This window comes from Agelaius phoeniceus, chromosome 15 (genome assembly GCF_051311805.1).
Source record: "Agelaius phoeniceus isolate bAgePho1 chromosome 15, bAgePho1.hap1, whole genome shotgun sequence".
In the NCBI taxonomy this organism is placed as follows: domain Eukaryota; kingdom Metazoa; phylum Chordata; class Aves; order Passeriformes; family Icteridae; genus Agelaius; species Agelaius phoeniceus.
In genome coordinates this window covers 14,727,163-14,748,631 of record NC_135279.1, presented here as the reverse complement: position 1 = coordinate 14,748,631, position 21,469 = coordinate 14,727,163, and the positions used below count along the sequence as shown (strand labels likewise).

The 21,469-nt window shown below is 45.0% G+C and overlaps 1 protein-coding gene across 3 annotated transcripts in view; it reads left to right on the top strand.

Annotated features, from left to right (window-relative positions):
* Nucleotides 1-4,220: 4,220 nt before the first annotated feature.
* The window catches only part of SLIT3 (slit guidance ligand 3), a 494,867-nt gene continuing 477,618 nt past the window's right edge, over nucleotides 4,221-21,469 (top strand). Inside the window, exons 1-2 of one of the 3 annotated variants that reach the window (XM_077186384.1) lie at nucleotides 4,221-4,549; nucleotides 4,731-4,982. In XM_077186384.1, coding sequence (XP_077042499.1) covers nucleotides 4,798-4,982 — 185 coding nt within the window. In that variant the 5' untranslated portion in view covers nucleotides 4,221-4,549; nucleotides 4,731-4,797. Of the gene's footprint in view, nucleotides 4,983-21,469 lie in introns of all 3 variants that reach the window. The other 2 variants (XM_054642751.2, XM_077186385.1) reach the window with 2 other exon arrangements.

The following is a 21,469-nucleotide window of genomic DNA, read 5'->3' as shown; positions in this document are numbered from 1 at the left end:
GCATTTGGGAGCCATCAGCTGTCCTGCACATGTGCAGGCCACATGCACAGCACCAGTGCAGCGAGCCCTGAGCTTCTCAGACAAGCCACACTTGCTGCACAGTGTGTGCCTGTGCACGACTGCCCAGGAAGTCCCCAAGAAGGGACACGGTGACGTTATGTATGACACACCATGTCATTTATCTTGAAATTAACTGTAAACACTTGTGCTTGCGTGTTTCGCAAAGAATGTGTTGGAAGCTCAAAATTGTCCAGATTTCTATTTTGGTTTTTCTTTTTTTTTTTTTTTTTTTGGCCTCTGTGATGGTTCTGTCTGGTTCTGCCCACCCTGCTCCAGAACTCAGCTTTCGTAGGCTGGTATGGAGGGTGCTATTCCAAGGAAATGAAGGAAATGTTGATGGTGGGTTCTCAAGAGAAGGCAGCTACAGAAGTACTTAGGTGGCAGCACTGCTTGAATATAGATATACTCTGAACATCTGCTTAGTAAATGTCATCCCATGCTAAGGGGAAAAAAACAAAGCTTTTTTTTTTCCTTACTTGAAATCAAATATTTATGTATTAGTCAGTTTTCAAAGATGTTCTAAGTAGTGAACTACTAATTTACTAAGAGAAACTATATTTCTTTGTAGTATATTTCTTATTGCAGAAGCAGCAGGCAAGATTTAAATCCCTGCTGAGCAGACAGCACACCTTTGATAGTAATCTTGTTTGTAAGGGTTTTACATATATGGAAATGTTGGTAGTGTCTAATACTCAAGGAAATAGTACAGATAAAAGCTGTCCAGCTTTAGATGGCTCCTAAAAATAACTTGCCTAAATTTGTATTTATATTAGGAAAAAACACTTTATTTATTCAAATTATCCAATCTTTTGTAGCTTTGTGCAGTTTTGTGTTACACTTGCTGTGCTGACCTCTAGAAAGAGAATGAAGAGTGACTTGTTTGCCAGCCTGTGGCAATTGCTGTGAGCCAGGAGCCATGGGATGTGTGTGAAGGAAAACCAACAGAGTTAACACCCTGCTCCACTGTGGTGTGTCCTGAGATGATGTGGCCATCTCCCTTTAAGAGCTGTTTTAACTGGCATGCAGGAGAATGTGCCTCTCAGCTTTTATAAAAATTAAATAGGTTTCAAGGATAGGCTCGGCTTTTGGCTCATCCGTTTTTCTGCCATTTAATCAGGTTCACTTGTCTTTCAGGGAAATTTTATTGTGAGGAATTACCACTGAAGCATGGAATATGTCAGCTGCTTTGGATGACAGTGTTGAAGAGGCTTTAGGGATATTGTTTTTTGCTATGATGTCTGCATTACCTATAATCTTATTTACTGAGCATCCAACTGCTCCTGTGCCCCCATCCTGAGGTGAGGGGTGTGTGCCTCTCCTTAGGGCTGTCTTCAGGGCTGGGAAGATGATTGCTAGTGAACTAGAACAGGAAAAGAGCCTTTCCTTGGAATGATGGCCTGGCTGCCAAGGGAAGTCAGGTTCCAACAAAAGTATTTTCACTGTCAGAATGAGCTAAGGGCGTACACCGTCATTCTGTGCACAGGAGACTTCAGAGCTTTGCGAGCACTTTGTCTTCCTAAGCAGTGTAATTTCTGTCTTGCCTGGTCTGAACCAGCTGTTCCTTGTTCAAGAGCTGATCTCTTGTAGGCTCACACTTGACAGAGGGGGCTGGCCTCAGAATAGATAGTGCTGAGTGTTGGTGACATGCCTGGAGCTGGCTGTGCCTTGGCTCTGGAGAGGGAAAAGGAGAGGGACACGGCTCTGGCCCCCTGGTTATCTCTGCTGCTTTGGGCACTGTGAGGCTTGACAGGGCTCTGGGGCTTTGCCCCTTTCTTCTGCTCACACTGCTGGTCAGAGTCATTGCCCTCTGCCTTTTGATCTGGGAAGGGAGAGGTTAATTTGGGAATCCAGGCAGGGTGATGTGCGCCTTCCCAAGCTTTTTGTTTCTGTGGAGTTGGGATGGATGTGGGGATAGTGTTTTCTAATATCTTCTGAAGCAGCAAAAAGCTCAAGGGGTGACAGCTGAGTCCCTCTGGGCATTTTCCAACCTTGTGTCACTTGCCACTGAGCTCACAGGCTGGATATTGCTGTATAAGGGCCACTGCACTGAGCTTTTGGTTCTTATGTAAGGGGTTCAATCTCAAGGCTTGATTAAGGTGGTTTCTATAAACAAATACAGTTTTACATGCAAATAATTCACTTTTATATGAGAAAAACAACTTCCTTGTTTTTTCAGACAAAGGCCAGGAGAGTTGAAGGTTAACTTGTGGTCTTGCTTGTGCTCTTTGACAAATTTGCCTTCACAAAGAAACACTTGAGTGTCAAATGTTTGCTTCTTACAGAAGGTAGTAGACAAGTAGCTGCTTTGCTGGCTGTGAAGGGGAACAATTCACTGGTTTGAGCAAAAATAGCTATCCAGGAGGGCAGGAATGCCTTAGGTAATTCCAAACTTCAATAATTGAAACATGAAGAAAACATTGCCAGAAATGAACAGGTTCTTTAGGATGTGCTACTGCAAACAGGAAGGCCATATCCATAGCTTGTGGTGAACATCTTACAGTGGTTTTCCTACTAGCCCTTCACTTAAAATACTTAATTTTTGTAGAAAAAAAGATGAGAGCACGTTTTGGGCACAACCTGAGAGCCGAGTCCTAATGTAACTTAGCAATGTCAAATCTTTGGAGCGTTGTGAGGGTTTTGTGGTAATGCTGGCCATGATCCTTGTTGAGAACTTCCTCACCCACAGGATCAGAGCCTAGACTCCATAGCCATGCACCACAAGTTTGTGGATAAAGATGCAGATAAAGAACAGATTATCTGTGTTCCCAAGTCAGTTAGTCATAAACCTGTCTTTTGAACTATTTTTAAGTCTGTGAAATAAGAAAGAAGGTTTATTGAAACAGGCAGACGTTTATGATGTGCAGCCACCAGCTTTATTTTGGGTCAGTAGGTCACTGTGTGTATGGTGTACTACAGGGCAGCCCTACCTGCTAAGGGGCCAAGACTTACCTTAAAAAAAATACCTTGTGGCGGGACTTGCCATTTTCCCAGTGCTCTAAGACTTTGGGGGCGTGCTGTCTTTTTTGGCCCTCTTTAGGTAAAACATCTGAGCCTTAAACCGCACCAAATCAGAATGACCCTGCTTTTGTCTTATGAAGCAAATTTTTCCAAGTTTCGACTTTTGGTGCTGAACTTCGGTGCTCGAAGCCCAGCAGTGACCCCAGCGGAGCGGCGGGACGGAAGGCGCTCGGGCTGGGGCGGGACAGGGACGGTGCCGGTGTGCGGGGAGCACAGCCCGGGTGGGACAGGGACGGTGCCGGTGTGCGGGGAGCACAGCCCGGGTGGGACAGGGACGGTGCCGGTGTGCGGGGAGCACAGCCCGGGTGGGACAGGGACGGTGCCGGTGTGCGGGGAGCACAGCCCGGGTGGGACAGGGACGGTGCCGGTGTGCGGGGAGCACAGCCCGGGTGTCCCCGCAGTGGGACAGGGACGGTGCCGGTGTGCGGGGAGCACAGCCCGGGTGGGACAGGGACGGTGCCGGTGTGCTGCGGGGAGCACAGCCCGGGTGTCCCCGTGTCCCCGGCGCAGTGACGAGGAGCACAGCCCGGGTGTCCCCGGACCGCTGTGTGGAGTGCAGAGCCCCGCTGTCCCCGTGTCCCCGGAGCGGTGTGCGGGGAGCACAGCCCGGGTGTCCCGGTGTCCCCATGTCCCCGGCAGCGTGCGGGGAGTGCAGTCCCGGTGTCCCCGGCCGAGCAGCCGCCGCCAGGGGGTACTCGGCGAGAGCGAACGCGGGCAACAAAAGGCGGCGCAGCCTCCCCGGCCGCAGGGGCAGCGCGGAGCCGCTGCGCGCCCGTTCCCGTGCTCCTGCCCGCACATTCCTTCCCGAAACCCGAACCGGGGCCGGGGGGGGCTGGTCCCCGCTCCGGGAGCCGCGTCCCCCCGCCGCGGCGCCGGGCAGGGAAGGGAAGAAGGGGCTGCGAGGCGCCGCCGGGTGCCCTCCGCGCTGTGCCCGGCCAGCCCCGCTCGGCGCTGTCCCGGCCCCTTTGCCGGTCCCTGTCCCGATCCCCGTCCCGGTCCCCGCGGGTCCCGAACTCGCGGCCGGCGGGCCCGGGCCGGGCGGGCGGTGACGTCAGGCGCGGCGGCCAATGGCGCGGCGGGGGGGGCGCGCCCCGCTCCATCCCCGCTCCGCGCTCGGCAGCGGCGGCAGCGCTGCTCCGGCACGGCTCGGCACAGACCAGCACGGCACAGATACAGCACAGATACAGCACAGCCACAGCACAGCCCCGCACGGCTCAGCACAGCCCCGCACGGCCCCGACACAGCCCGCGGCGGGGGCGGGCCCGCGGCGGAGGGGTCGCTGCGAAGCCCCGGCCGTCCCCTCCGCGGGTTACCTGCCCGGCCCAGGTGGGGCGGTGCAGAGCGGAGGAGGCTGTTTTGGAGGTTGCCGCCGCTCCTGATGGATGTTTTGTGTGTGTTTGCCTCCGCTCCCGGGTTCTCTTTCATCTGAAGACGCATCTGGCTCGAGCTCTGTTAAACTATCTGCCTTCTGGTACCGTTCGTAGATAACAGAAAGAAACCTGAGCCCGAAAGGCAATTCCCCACCTTCTTCCACCTAACGTGACCTTCTCGGGCGCCTTTGAAGCTTTGCTGGTGCTCCGGCGATGATGGCAGTGGTGGGTTCCCTTGGGCTGTACTAAGAGCCTCTTGTTTTCTTTTCCCTTTTTTCTTAGAGGCATTTCATCTTTAGGGGCCGGCTGCTCTCGCTCACTTTTATACCCACTGAAGCCATCGAGAACCATGTTGTCTGGTGGGAGAAGTGCGTTTCTGTGCCTTGGAACGATCCTGAGCTTTTGGAGCTCCGTGAGTTGGATGCCTGTTGGAGGATGCCCGCATAAGTGTACGTGTATTGCTTCCAACGTGGATTGTCATGGACTGGGACTCAAAACTGTGCCGAGGGATATTCCCAGGAACGCGGAGAGACTGTAAGTAAAAACCGTTAAGGGCTTCTCGAGCACTTGTAGCAACACCTGGGACGAGTTTCCCAACACCTGCCTATCAGTGCAGAGCACTCGGTAACAGGAGTTTCAGCAATCCAACACGGATTAATGTTTTCAGGAGGGAAGGGGAGGAGCTTTTCGGGACTTGCAGCGCTCCTGCCGCTGTGCCTTTGTACAAACGATCGGGTTCAGAGTTTCTCGGGAACTTTCAGCTGCCGCCTGATCGGGTTTTGCAGTGACTTGCTTGAAATGGAGTTCGGAGCTGTACCTGGAGTGCTCCCGGCTGTAATCGCTGTCAGTGCAAACACCAATTTAATATGCAATTAGAAACCTGGATGTTTTCACCTGGCGGCTGGTAGCAGTTTCTCCTTACTTTCTCAGCATGGTGATTTCATCACCATGGAAAACCGGCTGCTTCCATAAACTAATTCAGACGGAGAAGTCACATTAAACAGCCTCTAATTTCTGTTTTAAGCTGCTGCGGGGAAGCGGGGTATTCAATTTTTAATCTGCCTCAGGGTTTATGATAGCAACGTAACGCTGTGGGGAGCACGGAGAATAATGAATGTGTTCGTAGCGAATCCCCCGTACTGAAAGTTCTCGGGAGTTTTTTTAGCTGACTGTTTTTACTCGCTCAGTGAGTTCCTAGGGAGAAAGCTGAAAGCAAAGTCGAGTTCTCTGATAGAGTTCTGGCACTCGCTCGGTGCAGGGGACGGCGTCTCTGACGTGCCTTAATGCATAACAGATGGCACAGCTCAGAGAGTGCCCGGTGCGAGACAGGGACACGGCCGGGGGGAACATGTTAGAGGGACACATCCAGGGGGGAATGTTAGAGGGACACGGCCATGGAGGGGTGTTAGAGGGACACATCCAGGGAGGGGTGTTAGAGGGACACGTCCATGGAGGGGTGCTTAAGGGACACATGTCCATGGAGGGGTGTTAGAGGGACACATCCAGGGGGGAATGTTAGAGGGACATGTCCATGGCGGGGGGAATGTCAGAGGGACAGTCCAGGGGGGCATGTTCAAGGGACATGTCCATGAAGGGGAATGTTCAAGGGTCACGTCCAGGCAGGGGTGTTAAAGGGACACGTTCATTCCGGGGGGGGTGTTGGAGGGACACGTCCAGGGAGGGATGTTAGAGGGACACATCTAGGGAGAGATGTTAAAAGGACATGTTCATGGGGGAAAGGTTAGAGGGACACGTCCAGGGAGAATGTTAGAGGGACACGTTCATTAATGTTAAAGAGACAGGTCCAGGGGAGAATGTTAAAGGGACGCGTCCAGGGGAGGGGTGTTAGAGGGACGCGTCCATGGGGGTAATGTTAAAGGGACGCATTCAGGGGGGATATTAAAGGGACAAGTCCAGGGAGGGATGTTAAAGGAACATGTGTATGGGGGGGATGTTAAAGGGACAAGTCCAGGGAGGGATGTTAAAGAGACATTTCTATGGGGGGGGAGTGTTAAAGGGACATTTCTATGGGGGGAATGTTAAAGGGACAAGTCCAGGGAGGGGTGTTAAAGGGACATGTGTATGGGGGGAATGTTAAAGAGACATTTCTATGGGGGGCATGTTAAAGGGACACATCCGGGGGTGAATGTTGAAGGGACACACACGTTCATTCCAGGGGGAATGTTAAGGGGACATGTCCAGGGAGAGGGGTATTCAAGGGACATGTCTATGGGGGGGAATGTTAAAGGGACGAGTCCAGGGAGGGATGTTAAAGGGACATGTCTATGGGGGGATGTTAAAGGGACACGCACGTTCATTCCAGGGGGGAATGTTAAGGGGACATGTCCAGGGAGAGGGGTATTCAAGGGACATGTCTATGGGGGGAATGTTACAGGGCCACATCCAGAGGGCACTGTTAAAGGGCCATGTCCCATGGTAATCAGAGCCCGGCCGGGCTCCGCAGCGCGCTGCGCTCCCGGTGACCCCAGGAGAGCGCACTCGGCTGCACCTCCTGTGGGTTAGCCCCTGACTTAAAATGTTTTTGAACTTGTAAGCAAATGCTGTAGATTGTATGGCCTGACTTCCTGTTTTATTTCCTTCTGGGTCATAGACTTGGGGAAACTTCAAATTCTCAGGCAGTTTTTCCTCCGAGGAAGAAAGCTGGATGAGGTTACTAAGCAAACAAAGTTTGTGTGCAAAGAGCACTCCTAAAGGCTAAGTTCTGTCCCAGAATGAAATTTTATAGAATGCTTGGCTGTTTCTAAATGCATTTTATAGTGCTGAGAGCTCTTAAATGATAGCAATATGCAGCTTTCTCACTACACTATTCTACAACCTTTAATGTTTTGTGGCCGTATCAGCCCTCCTTTAACCTCAGCTGTGTGAGCAATAGCTTTCAGATGTCAGTGCTAGAGAAACCTTAACTTCTGTGCCTGAAACTGTGTCCTCTAAAATTGGTGGGTAGCAACCTGGCATTTGAGAGCCAAAAACCCCCAAATCTGGAACAACAAACCCCACAAGAAGCCAGTACCAGGGGAGCATGCCAAGAATGTGTGATAACATGGGTGGTTTGTGTGCTTCGCTGGTGAGGCGTGTGAATGGCTTAAAGAGTTAAAGGCTAGAATGAAACTTTGAAATTGCAGGTTGAAGTGATTCACAAGCACAAGGTTAGTTGGCCACCTGAGAGCCATTTCATAAATGGTAATTTGTTGTAGCTGGAGTTTCAGGGGGGCTGAATTCATGTTGTTACTGGGTTTCATTTGTGAGAATGAACATCGGAGATGTGAACTTCCCCTGCCTGCTGTAGGAAGCTGAGCCAGAAGAAGAAGGCTCTTGGTCTTGGCAGGTTAAGTGTTAAAAAGAATGAAGGAGAGCATAATCATTGTCTTGGTCTTGTTCTTTTTGGTGTTATTTACAGATTTAAATTTTAGATTAATGGCTGTGAAAAGAACAATAGTAGCGATTTCACAATATTCAGTTTGAACATTTAACCTCAGAGATACCACCACTGATAAATGTGAAATGTAGCTGTGTTGGAGGGTTTGTTTGGGGTTTTTTTACATATATAAATAGCGTATTGTTGGATTATTCAGTGGCTGAAACCTTGTGGAAATAGGATACAGAAGGTAATGTGGTAACACTTTAATCTGTATTTTAAATACTGTTTTCAGTTTTCATTTCTGTCAGTCCATTGTGAGCCTCTCACTGCTTTTGTAGAGTTCATCAACATCTTCATTACAACTGCTTTAAAGCTTGTATCAGTTTCTTCAAATCTAGATTCCTACTAATTGCACCAGCTTGGGCTTTCTGATGTAAGCAGCAGAGAGAAAAAGACTCTGAGTGTAAATTCTGCTCATGGGTGAAACATCAGTCAGCCACAGGATATATCAGAGTATCTGCCCTGTGGTCCACAGCAACCTGTAACTATTTATGACATAACAGTGGGTTGATGTGTAATCTTCTTACTCGTATGTTTAGCATGTAAATAAGACCAAATTGATCATATCTGAAATCACAAAAATATTTTTAATCTCGGGGAAATGTTTATATGTTGAGAAAATAATTTTAGCAAGTTTCTTGATGGCCACACACGAAGTGCCTTTTTAAACTGTTATGCTCTGGAAAGGCATTTATTTCTCTCTGCATTCTCCTGAGCTAAAAATTCCATGTACCTGTTCAAGTCGGAAACTTTTTGCTTTAATTAGTAAAAGATCTAATGGCACCACTTAAAATATTTTGCCACAGAGCTTTTAGAGTTATGTTTGGACAAATGTTACAGATTGTTTGGGCTAATGGAGCCAAGTTAAATATTATTCAAATTTGTGTTAATATGAAACCCAGGAAAACTGAAAATATGACATTAAGGAAACAATGGGAAATATCTTTAAGGGGAAAAGAATTTCTTATTGAGAAGTTCTATTAAATGAACTAGCTTTGATTACTGATTCTTCATGAGAAATGAGATGCATACTTGATTTCTTTTTTTTTTTTTTCCTGAACACTTTGAAGGTCTGTAGGTTTTGTACCTGTGATTTCTACCTTGAAGGAAATCCACAGATTAACAGTGATCACAGAAACAGAGTTATAAAACAATCCCATACTTCTGTTTTTAATTTTTACACAGACTGATCTTTAATAGCAACTTTGCAAATATAGCAAGCAGTGTTAGGTTTGTGCTGCAGTTTTTACCTTGTGATTACATTCTATGATAGCCTTCTAATTGTGTGGCTGAGATGGAAGCTTTGGCTCACCTCTCAGGAAGAACTAAAAAGAGGTGAAAACTGTCCTGCTGCACAGTGAAATTACTCAGTCTGGAGAAAATAAGTGGTGAAACAAATCCTTGTCACTTCCAGGAGCAACTTCCAATCCTGCTTTTTCTGGAGAAGGAATGCTCAGGATAGGCATCATCTTCCATATTTACAATATTTCCTCAAGTTGCAGAATGTGGTGCTGCACAGGGCTCCTTGAGCAGGGTGGCAGAGCTGCCCTTGTGGTTGTTGTTAGTATTCACTGATCCCTCCCACACTTGGGAGCAGCTTAGCACCTCACCAAAAATAGAAGTGGACAGGGTTTTTGTGTTTTGGAGAAAAACTGGTAATTTATTAGACAACTCCTAGAGTGGGCACAGTGATTCTTATATTTTAGCTGGGCAACTGATAAGACATTTGACCAAAAAAAGAAAGAAAATTTAGGGATATGTAAACACATCCATGAGAATCCCAAATATTTTACCTTTCTGAAATGTTCCTTAGGATTGCTCCATCAAACTCTCATAATCAGGGTTTCCTTAGTGGTGCTTCACTTCTCAGATGTGATTATTGATATAATTTCCTTCAGTGGAATGTGTTCTATATATGTAATTATTATACATGTGGCTCTTTATAACACTTAGTAAAGCTGATAGCCACGTTCAGTTTGAGATGATGCATAAATGCAGGGAGCAGATCAAAGCCTGATAGCTGAGTTGAGTTTTTGGGCTCTGAAAGGACCCAGTGATACTGGGCAAGTGCTCAGGAGTCCTCTGGGTCAGTGTCTGCCTCCAGTTTGAATGTGAAGCATGAGCCTTTGTGAAATCCTCCCATTCATGTCTGCTTATCTCCCTGTCTGTTAGCAGCACATTGCATATGTATAAAAGCTTATTTGGGGAATTGAACCATGTTTGAGTTCTTGATGAGTTTGTTTGGTGGCTTAGGCTCTTGTTTAATTGATAGCTCTCCCGTGTTAGTCATTGCTTTGTTTTGCCTTTCATTTGAAGGATTCTTTACCTTGCTAAATTGATAAAGCTTGCAGGACTAATCTGTTCTGTGCTTTGTCTGAGCAGCTAAATTGAGTGTGTCCACATTTAGGTGCAATTTAGAAGCTTAGTCATCTGCTTACTCCTGAGTTTTCATGTGGTCTGGGGTTTCTGTTACACAAATATATTATTATGGTGGTTTTGGCCTAGGTGCATGGAGCTGCTGAAGCTGCTCTGGCTTGTAATAAGTCTTCAACTTCCTCAATTCTGTCTCCAAATTAAATCTAAGCTCCTGTCTTGAATGCTTCCATATTCCTGCAGAAGGAGATGTTCAACACATGCAAATATAATTATGTGACTCTTACAATGACATTCTGCTTTTCTAGAGTTCTTCCCACTGGGGATTACCACTCATTTGTTTGTAGTAATTGTCTCCAAAACCTTGCATGGAGCATTTCTCAGATATTTTTTTCCCTAGGTCATGTGTCAGTAAGTGGATGTACATGGCTTTAGCTTGGAAAACTTGCTCTTGGAGGGACTGATCCTGGGAAAACTCCACTGAATTCGCTGATTTTATGGGGATAATTCCCTTTTCCTAATGTAACTCTGACTAGCAGTGCTTGAGTGCATGTTGGCACAAACCTGGGTAGGATCAGCCTGGTGCTATTAAATTTGTGACATGGTTTTGAAGTGATGGGAGCAGGAAGGAGGATGGAATTAGCTGTTGTAAATTGGTAGCTGCAGAAGCAAGCAGTGGCCATTGTCATGTTGCCTGTATTTATTTGCACAAATTTGGATTAGATTTTGAGATGAAAGAGACCAGGCTACTTCCTGCAGGACTTTTTAATGAGCTTCTCTGAAACTATTTACTTTTATTCATATTCTTACTTTTACAGCTGGGTATTGATTCATGCAAAGGAATTAGGCCAAAGGAAAATTGTCCCTCTGAAGAGCAGCTGTTGTCTTTTAGGAAGTCCTGAAATGCAGATGATGGTATTGTTTTTATATCCCTGGAATTTGTGCACTGCATGGGTTTGGGGAAGCATGTAGCCAAAAATACAGGTGCAGCTTACCTGTGGGGATGTGAGGCCAATAAAAAAAGTAAATCCTGACACTCTTTTATTGGCACTGTAGTTGTATAAAACTCCTTGTGTTTTACACTGTCATTTGACCTTTACAGTGAGAACTACCTGTCATCTTTTGCCATGTCACTGCCAGGGTACAAACATTTCCAGCCATGTTTGAAACAAAAGTAGCTTTTCCTGCATGGACATTGACTGCATTTGTTGTCTGTGTTTTTAAGAGTATTTAGGCTATTCCTCAACCTCCACAGAGCAGAGAAAAATGATTGTCTCACAGAAATCTCACAAGATGTTTGGGGATAACGATATAGGGACAAAGAACTTGGCTCTAATCAGGATATTCAGTGAGTAATTTCAGTGATTTCATGTAAAGAAGTGAGTTTGTGAATCAGGATGTGTTCCCTCCCAGGAGCTAACAGCCCAAATGACTTGAAGCATGATTTTCCCCAAACCCTTGGTGAAGTTTGTGTTGCTGGATTCCACAGTGTGGAGCAGCTGTGGGAATCCCCTCACACATCTTGGGGTCCCACAGCTCTCTGAAGGGCTTCTCTTTTCCTCTTGGGCTTATTGTCCATCCTGCAGGACAAAACAGGGAGGAGGAGACGCAGAAGTTTCTCACTTTGGGTGAGGAAGGAACATAAGTTTGGGGAGCAAAGCCAAAGTGAACCTCAAAGGGCAAAGCTCTTCCAAGAAGAATGGTGTTGGCAACATGATGGAGAAGGGCTGACTGCAAGGGAGGTGGGGCAGAGGTTCCTTCAGGGCATTGTCTGTCTGTCCATCCTGTTAGAGGGCTGTAGATGGGGCAGTGGTGTTCAGAAAATGTCATCATAGTTTTATATATAGTTTTATAATAGTTTATAACAGTTTTATGCCCTGTCCTCTTGTGAGGTCTGAGGGTCAGGCTGGTGGAAATGTCTCCTGTCCTTGGCTCCTTTCTGCTCTGGGGTCACAGGGAGCTTCCAGAAGTTCTCATTGATTCTTTATTCTCATTGCTTTGGCATGACACAGTGTGGATTCTTTATTCTCATTGCTTTGGCATGACCCAGTGTGGATTCTTTATTCTCATTGCTTTAGCATGACCCAGTGTGGATTCTTTATTCTCATTGCTTTGGCATGACCCAGTATGGATTTTGATCTATGCTGCTCTGGTGACTCCCATCCCTCTTATGTTCACCAACAATTTGCCAATATCAAAGCAATATCAATTCTACTTTTTTGTTTGTTGTGTAAATCACATTTAGGTTAAGAAAAGGCTGGGTTCCAGTCATGTTTGGGTTGCAATATGGCCCAGGCTCTGTTTTCAGTATTTTTCAAGTCTTTTCTCCAGAGATCTGTAATGCTTTATTTCCAAGTCTGCTTTCAGTGTTTTCTAGTCAGACATATCATCATTTAAGATCTTGAATGGATCTTGTCAATAGCAAGAACTGCTTCTTCCCCATCAGCAAATGGCCTTGTAAGCAACTGACAGTTTGTCTAATGGCATTAAACACATCAAGGATAGGGGAGCAGGTCTGTGCTCTCTACTCAGTAAATTTGAGATGGAGTTGAAGGCCATCTCCACAGAAAAGAGAATTTAAGAGATTGATTCTTACCTCTGCCAGTTATTTTCAGCTTTTTTTTTTCCCCCTGCAACTGAATCTGGTCTGTCAGTTGTCTCTGTCAGAATAAATTTTTGTGTTTTGCTTTTACACCATCTGTTTGATGGCTGCAATAGATGATTTTAATCTTATGATTGATAGATTTCTGGAGCTTTTAATTAGATTTTTACCTTTCTATTTGTGATCTACTTCTTTTTCTAAGACCCTAATTTTGTCTCTCAGGTAGAAATGAGACTGTAGCCATTGCTTCAAATTTCCTTTGCTGTCACTGGTGAAGGGAGCATTTACAGTAAACATGAGTATGGTTAAAATGAGGCAGAAAACTCAGTTTTAAAACTGATCTTGTCTTGACTTTCCATTGACCAGCCTTCAAAATCTATCTGAAATTTTCTTCTAAGTTGATTATAGAGTTGATGTTCTCAGCAGTTCATTTTTACCTGTTTTCCTCAACAGTTGCAGAAATGATTCTTTACTTTCTGTCCAAGGGACTCCTCAGGAGAGTCCTGTGGGATGCTGTGCCTGCCTTTATTCCTGCTTCAGCTGCCTGGAGAGGGATCAGCCTGGTGGAATTAGCAGCAGGGCACTGACAGAACTCTCAAACACCTGTAAATGCTGCTGGAGTGCAGCAGCACTGAGGACAAAAATATATAGTAGATTATATAAATTATATTATAATATCTCTATAATATATAGATATTTGTCCCTGGTGGTGCCTCACTGGCTGCCCTGGTCAGTGTGGTTTGGGGCAGCAGTGTTGGATTTGGGAATTAATTGGAATTAATGTTATATTTGGGAATTAATTGGAATTAATGTTATATTTAGGAATTAATTTGTATTCATGTTGTATTTGGGCATTAATTGGAATTAATGTTGTATTTGGGAATTATTGGAATTATTGTTGTATTTGGGAATTATTGGAATTAATGTTGTATTTTGGAATTATTGGAATTAATGCTGTATTTGGGAATTAACTGCCCCTCTTTAGTGGTGTGGGGACACAGTGGTGGCACTGTGCTGTCTCTGCATCCCTGCAGTCGCCCACAGCACAGGCCACAGGAGCTCCTGCAGTTTCTCAGGATGTTTTCTCTGCACCTTTGCTTTTAGAGAGGCCCAGATTGGTGATTCTGGTTCAGCCAGGGCTCCGTGGAAGGGGAGGACAGGCTGCTCTGGAGGTCAATGGTTTGGGGGTCAGTAACCCATTTTTAACAGCCTGTCGAGGGTCTTGCAGAAAATGTGGGCCGAGGATGGTGCTGAACTCCATTTCTGATAGATTAATTCTTTTTTTCATTCCATTCTGATGCTGTTTCTTGAGAGGAACAGACCTTGTTTAAAAAAAAAACCAAACAAAACAACAACAAAAAAAAAACCACCCCCACCAATAAAACCAAACAAAACCCCCCCAAAAACAACAAAACCCCCAAACAAACAAAAAAACCAACAACAACAACAAAACCAACAACCCAAAGAAACCCCCAAAAATATCAACAAAAAAAAAAAAAACCAAAGCCAACAGTTTGTTTTACAAAACTTAAAATTGACTGTAATTTTAATTCTATCAGTTGAAAATACAGAGTGCAAGTTAGGCTGTGTTGCATTGAGGGCAGTGCCTGCTGTACTCACCAGTTCTGTTTCTTCCCTTTGCTCTTTTTGCTTTGCAGAAAATCCCTTGGGAAATCTTTGTTTGCACAGTGTGAAGGAATCTTGAGCTGTTGTAAGGGTGCTCCTAGGCATGGTAACAGAAATGGTAATAAATTTCATATTAGTGGAGCTGAGGTTCTGATCTCCAAAATCACAGCACAATCAAATGCAGCTTTTAATGTGTGTCTCCAAGCTTTATTCAAGAGCTGGGTTCTGTCAAGGTTGGCTATTTCACTGTGGGGAGAGAGGCACAGAATAGAGTCTGGAAATCAACTTTCTTGTGAAATGTGTTAAAAGATAAGCATTTAACTATTAGGGATATAACATTCTGATAGCAGAAGCAAGGTGCATGCTAATTGTTAGGGGACTATTCCTGAATCCTTGGGCTTTTTCTCTTGGTCTTTTTCTGCTGTGGCAGGTAAGAGTGTGATAATTAACTGGTGCAGAATACAAGTGTTAATAGACTGTGAGCTATTTCTGCTGTACCTAATAAATAATCCTGAAAGTTTCAAAGGATACCATGAGTTGTGAGCCTTCCTCACTTTCTCAGCTCAGAGTAAAACCAAATATTTTAAGGCAGTTTAGCAAAACTGTCCTATTGAATTGTCATCTCTGCCATTTTCTCTGGGTGTGCACTGGGCAATATTGAGCACTTCAAATATTTTGGCAGCTTTTTAAGTTGAAGTAGTACTTGGTTGTCTGTCTGCCTAAGAGGGGTTTTGGTGTTAGCAGGGTCATATGTTACAAGATACCAAACTAATGAAAAAATTTGACTTTACTTGGAAAAATTTTCTCCACAAATAATTTGTCCCAAAATAGAAAACATTCCAATTCCTAACTTCACTTTTCCTTTAAAGATTACAAAAGGCTTATCCAATAATGGAAGACTCTTCCTTAGAATTTTATATTGCATTCCTTGGGATGTGCTGTCTTATTCAAGGTGAAAGGACAAAGAAATCCTGCATTGTTACCCATTCCCCATGTAAGAATATAATTTAACTTTACATTAATGATTTTTTCTGCTCTCCCAATAAGGAAACAGCAAACAGCAGTTTGCCCATTCTCTCTGGTTTAGGACAGAGTGTGTAGCATGAAAAGTTCACATAGCAGATGTGACCAGAGGACATCCAGCCCATTAAAGTAATCCTGCATATGGATGCACTGCTTGTCCACAGCTATGGAGACAGCAATGTTTAATTAAAGCAGTTGTGTTGTTTAAATCTGACTCTGAGAAATTCCAGCAAGGGGATGGTGAGTCCAGTTTGTGTCTTGTGCCTTCCTGTTTGTCCTGGAGCACGTTTTGCCTGGACTTTAGTGGGAACTTAAATTAGGGATTTTCTCCAGTTTTGTCTTTGGTCTGTGTGATGGTTTTGTTTAGACTGGGGAGGCATTATATTAGGAAGGTTTTTTTGAAATGCTGATTTTGGCCAAACCTGGATGAAACACCTTTCTTTGGGGTGGGCAGGAGTGGTTACAGCAGCACTGAGCAATGTGGGAGCCTCTGGGTCACAAGCTTGTGTGAAATTGTTGTGCAGTGGTGAGAAGAGGCCCTGGCAGTCTCATCCTCCTGAAGTGGTGGAGCTGGTTGGAGCTGGGGTTTGGAGAGCACAGCTGGGCACAAGGGAGAGCTCACTGTGAGGCAATTGTGCGTTTCAGAAAGGCCTAGGTAAAGGCAGCAGGGAGGTTTGCTGGAGACCAGAAAAAAGAGGTGGAAAAATAAAAATGATGGAAGGGAAATTCTTGAGCAAAGAGAACTTGTTTTCCAGAAGTGGAAATAGATACTGAGAAATAAGGCCCTAAGGGAAAGGCTGGCTCTTGAGAGAGATGAAAACACACATCTGGATATAAATTTCCCAGATAAGAATGTGAAAGTGTAGGAAACAGCCCAATGATCCTTTGGAGCTTTGAGTTTTAATAGATAACATGTGAAAAGGCAGCAGAAGATAAGGAGCAGTCAGAAGGGTTTTATGGATTTTTTGGGGGTTAGTTTAGCATTGGTTGTGGTTTTATTTTCATTTTTTCCCTCTCTGGAAAGTTTTTAGCTAATGGCTTAGGAAGTTTTTTTAGAAGATGAAAATGGATTGTTCCCAGTTAATCCCAGTTAATATTAACTTCATTTTATAGAATAGATAATTTCCAAGCTGGTTCTTCCATAGCCCTCATGGATGCAGCAGGGTCAGTACAAAGTGGTTTTATAAGCACAAGGAGTTTCAGTAACTTGAAACATCAGATTTCTGTGCAAAGGCTTTAGGAAAACTTGAGTTTTGTGTTCGTTTAGCAAACACTGTGAAATCAATTCAGCTTTACTGCAGCATGCAAAAAACCAAAAGTGGGATGAGGATGGGGGGACAAGGAAGGTGGGAATCCACTCAAGAGTGAAGAAAATTGCTTGTAAACTGGTTGCAACATCTGGTTGCTAACATCAAGTCAATACAACCCTTCCTTCAAAATTCATTTTACATATTAAAACTGTCCTACACATTTTATTGCAACATTTTGGCTTCCTCTGCTCCTCAGTGGCCTCTGCAGACATGTTACACTCAGTGTGCTGGTGCTAGCAATGAATAGAGTTGGTGAAACTGGATGCTTTTCACATTAAAAAACCCAAAGCCCTGAACAGCAACAAAAAGAAAAACCCCAAACATAAACAGAGATCTCTCTTACCTTTCCAGGAAAAGATCTGGGAAGGGTTTCTAGTCTGTGCATGTCTGAAAGTGAGCAGGGTGATGAAATCAGGGCTTGATTTTCATGCCAGGCTTCACTAAAATAATTTGTTTGTTCGTGGGATGTCTTTCCAAGTTATCAAGGATTTACAGCAGTGAGGAGCAGGTGTGAAATATTGCAAGTCTGAAATATCAGTTTGTCTGCATTAGTGGAAAACACCCAAACACTGCAGTTTCTTCACTGTGACCCATTCAGTCACACAGCACGATTAAGTGAAACACAAAATTAAAGCAAAGTGTGTTTTGCTGAAGTTTGCAGCAATGCTTTTTGCCCAGATGAGTCCAGAAGTGTCAAACACTGAAGCACATCTCTGTTGATATCCTGATGGGGTTGTTCATGTGGTGAATGAGTGAAAATATGGCCCAGAGAATGCTTGAGCTGCTCTGATTTCTGCCTGAGCTTTGGAGCAGCCCTGGGCTGGGCTGGCCACCTGAAATCCCTGCTACCAGCTGGTCCTGCTGGACAGGGAAGAGGAGCTGCAGTTGGAGGAGTTTAGTAGGAATGGCTAAACAAGATCAAGAATTGAAAAGAAGTGAAGAAGTGACCTTTTGTGTGTGCAGTTGTTAACCTTGGGGTTTAATTTTTAGTATGAATTAAAATGATGCTTGAGCTAATGTGGCACAGAACTGTACTTGCTGCTCTTTATGATGTGCACACCCCGTCTTCATATTAAACCATGTTTCTGTGGCAGCTGTATTTTAAAGCATTTTCTATTTTTTATGCTTCATATTTAAAGTTTTCTGCCATTCCCTGAACTCACCCTGAAACAAAAGACAACAAATACTTGTTTTACCTTTTCCTCTGCAGAAAATGCAGACTCATGCAATCACTAAGGTCGGAAGGGATTTCATGAGGTCTCCTGGCTCAGGCTCTGCTCAAAGCAGAACATGGAATTCACATAGAATTCAGAACATTGCATCCAGAACATGGAATTCACATAGAATTCAGAACATTCCATCCAGAACATGGAATTCACATAGAATTCAGAACATTCCATCCAGAACATGGAATTCAGACACAAAATGTCTGTTTGGGTCTGGACAAGCAGAAATTGCCTCCTGTAGTATTTTCAGTGACTTTTCCAGTACCAAACTGGGGCTGCTGCTGAGCAGCCTGTCCTTTGCCATTTTGTGCTTTTTAACCTTTCCAAGGCAGAGGTGAGCTTTGCCAGTGTTGGAGGTGTCAGGCAAGGCTGGGCTGTACCAGCCTGGTCTCTGCCCTAGCAGCTGTGTCCTGTCTCCCTGCAGCCTTGGCCAGGAGCTCTCAAGGGATGTTTGACTTGATCCCCTGCCCCTCCTGGCTCTTCTCTCCTCCTTGGCCACCAGAACATGGGAGGCTGTGCTGGGGAAGGCTCTGAGCACCTCAGTCTGTCACTGAGCCATCACACCTTGTTTCTTATTTTATTATTTTAGTTGAGGTGTTAGGGCATGGGCTGGACTCGATGATCTTGGAGGTCTCTTCCAACCCAGCCATTCTGTGAATTATTTTACAGCTGATGCACTGCTGGGAGCTTTTCTTGGTGACCCTTGCCAGCTTGAGCTCCAGATGAGCTCTGACTTTGCTCAGACCATCACTGGAGGTTTGGGCAGTGTTCCTGCACCCCTGAGTGTGTTTGTCCTCTCCCTCCTGTGCTGGAGCTCCATCTCCAGGTGCCTCTTCAGCCCAGGTGTGCCCTGGCACCCAGTGAAGGGCCAGGACAGCCTCACCCCTCTCATTCCTCCTGCAGTGTCTCTGTCTTTCAGCAGGGCACAGGTGACACTGCCAGAGCAGATCTGGAGCACATCAAGAGCCAGTTCAGGCTCTGGGGACAGAGGTGAAGGACACAGGAGTGTAAAATGCACTGTTAAACATTATGCTGTCAGCATAACCATTCCTTTATGTGGGTAATGAAACCTGTACACTCTAATTATCAGACAGGAATTCCTGCAGGCTGAGACAAACATGTATTTCCTTGGAAGAAGCAGAATACTTGAATTACTCAATCCATTATGCTGCTTTCTGTGGGCCTTGGTGTGACTTCCACTGCGGTCGGCTGTGGGGAATTCAGCCTGGAATTCAACTGCACAAGTTGCAAAAAGTGAAGGGTTTTTTTTTTCTCCTGGATATTTCTTAACATTTGTAGTTTGCCAAATATTTTTTTTCTTATTTTTATAAGGATGAGGGCAGAAGTGTGTTGTCTGCAAGCAGTTCCAGATCATTTGGACACTTAATGTGTGTTATTAACCAAGCACTGTTGTCATGGGTGTAAGAATGGACAGCTTATTCACAAAATTAGGGCACTTAACCTCCAAAGTCCGTTTTTCTCATTGTTCAGACAGAAAGAAAACAGTCTGACTCATACCTGAAAGCCTTCTCTAATCAGAACAGAGCACCCAATCTTTTTTGAATTAAAAGCTGCCGTGTAGGTGTGTTACAAACCTACAATGGACTGCAGCATGGGATTTGCACACTCCAACTCTTGTGTGGCTGTTTAATTGCTATTTAAATTTTCCTGAGGACTGAAACTATCCAGGGTCACACACGAGGTATCCAACAGCTACAGCAGAAATTCAGAAATGTTGAGTAGTGGGTTGGTTGTTACTCTTGTACAAGGTGTATCCCACATTGCTGGATCCCAGTGTTGCTGTGTGGATCTGTGCAGTTCTTGTTGCTGAAACTGTGCAGAATATTTGGGAAGCGCTGGTGGCTGTAGCAGGGCTTGTTTTTTTCTCTCCTAATGTTTCTCCACCTGTGCAGATCAGGGAAGGGGGTTTGCAGTCTCCAAGCTGCTGGTTATAGTTTGCAGTAGGATCTCCCCCTCTTTAATTTAATTCAACAAACCCAGGTGTCTCAGCCTCTGCTCAAACGTCACCAGAGAGATTCCTGAGAGTCTCTTTCCTGTCCTGAGAGCCTGCACTGACCCAGGATTTTAGATGGGCTGTCAAAAACCCACAGGACACACAGCAGTGAATTATTCCAAATTCTCAACCCCTCTGTCTGTGGTTGGGGTGGCCTTTGCTGCTCCAAGGGCCACTGCTGGAGTTTTGGGGCACAGTGGGGCTCCAGGAGAGTTTGCTGCAAAGCACCTTGCTGCTCATGCCCTGCCCCACCTGGGCTGCTTGCATGGGTTTGTTTATTCCCTCTCAGGTGGAGGGCTTTCAATATTTTTCTTCTATTGAACTAAATGATGTGAAAGGTTCAGAGTGTGCCAGTCTTTCTAGAGCTCAGTAGAAATAAAAATAAATTCTCATGCTCCTTTGCAAAGTCAGCTGATTAGAAGAAAAAAAAAAACAAGTCTTATAGAGATGAAATGTACTATTTTTTAAAAAATGGATTTACCTCAGCTGAATATGATTTTGAAGTTTTTGTCTTTCCTTAGAAGTGATGTTCATACTTGCCCATGTGATTTGGAAACTAGTGGAATTTGTGTATTTCATAAAACCCAGTCCCAGGAATTCATTTCCTGCATTGCAAAACTGGAGATGAAAATATGTTCAATCTGAAGATATGCAGATTGTGCTGCCAGAGGGCTTTGGGATGGTGTTATAATTGAGTAGTTTATCACAGGAACTTTGAAGTTCTTGGATTGAAGGCAAAAGAGAGAATTGCCAAGTGCTTTCTGTTGGGAATTATGGTCATTTAAGGTTGAGAGGCTGGTGGCAGTTCATACCCATTAAAGAAAATTAGCTGCACAGCAGAAATCCTGGAAAATGGTTAAAATAATAAAACAGACACTGGGTGTGTGAGGACTGGAAAGGGCAGCCAGAATCTGCTCTGTGGGTGCATTCACACATGGGAGTGCATTTTTGTCCCTTTCCTGGTCCTGGTTTTAGCATGATCCCAAACCAAGAGCTAAAGCACTCCTAAAGAAGGGAGGCTTTACTCAACCTCCAGCTTTTCCTCCAGCTTTTAGCTTTCCTAAAAATCAAGGTTTTCCTCATGGCTTTAAGTTTCTGGAGTGCACGAGATAGCCAGGTCAAGGGTGAAAAATGCATTGCTGTGGAAAATGCAGGTTTGTTCAGCTCAGGTGCTCTTGGCTGGGCTGGTGACTGGGGATGGGGAAAACAAAGCACAGAAAAACTTGCAGGGGCTGACTCAGCTGCCACTCGGGATGCTTTGGGCTGACCAAGGCCTTCAGCAATGCAGTGGCACAGAAAAAAACCTTTGTTTCTCAGGAGTGAGGGCTGCTTGAGTTACTTGGAGGAATTGGGCTAATGAAAAACATCAGCAACTCCTTAGATCCAGGAATCTGGATTAATTCATTAT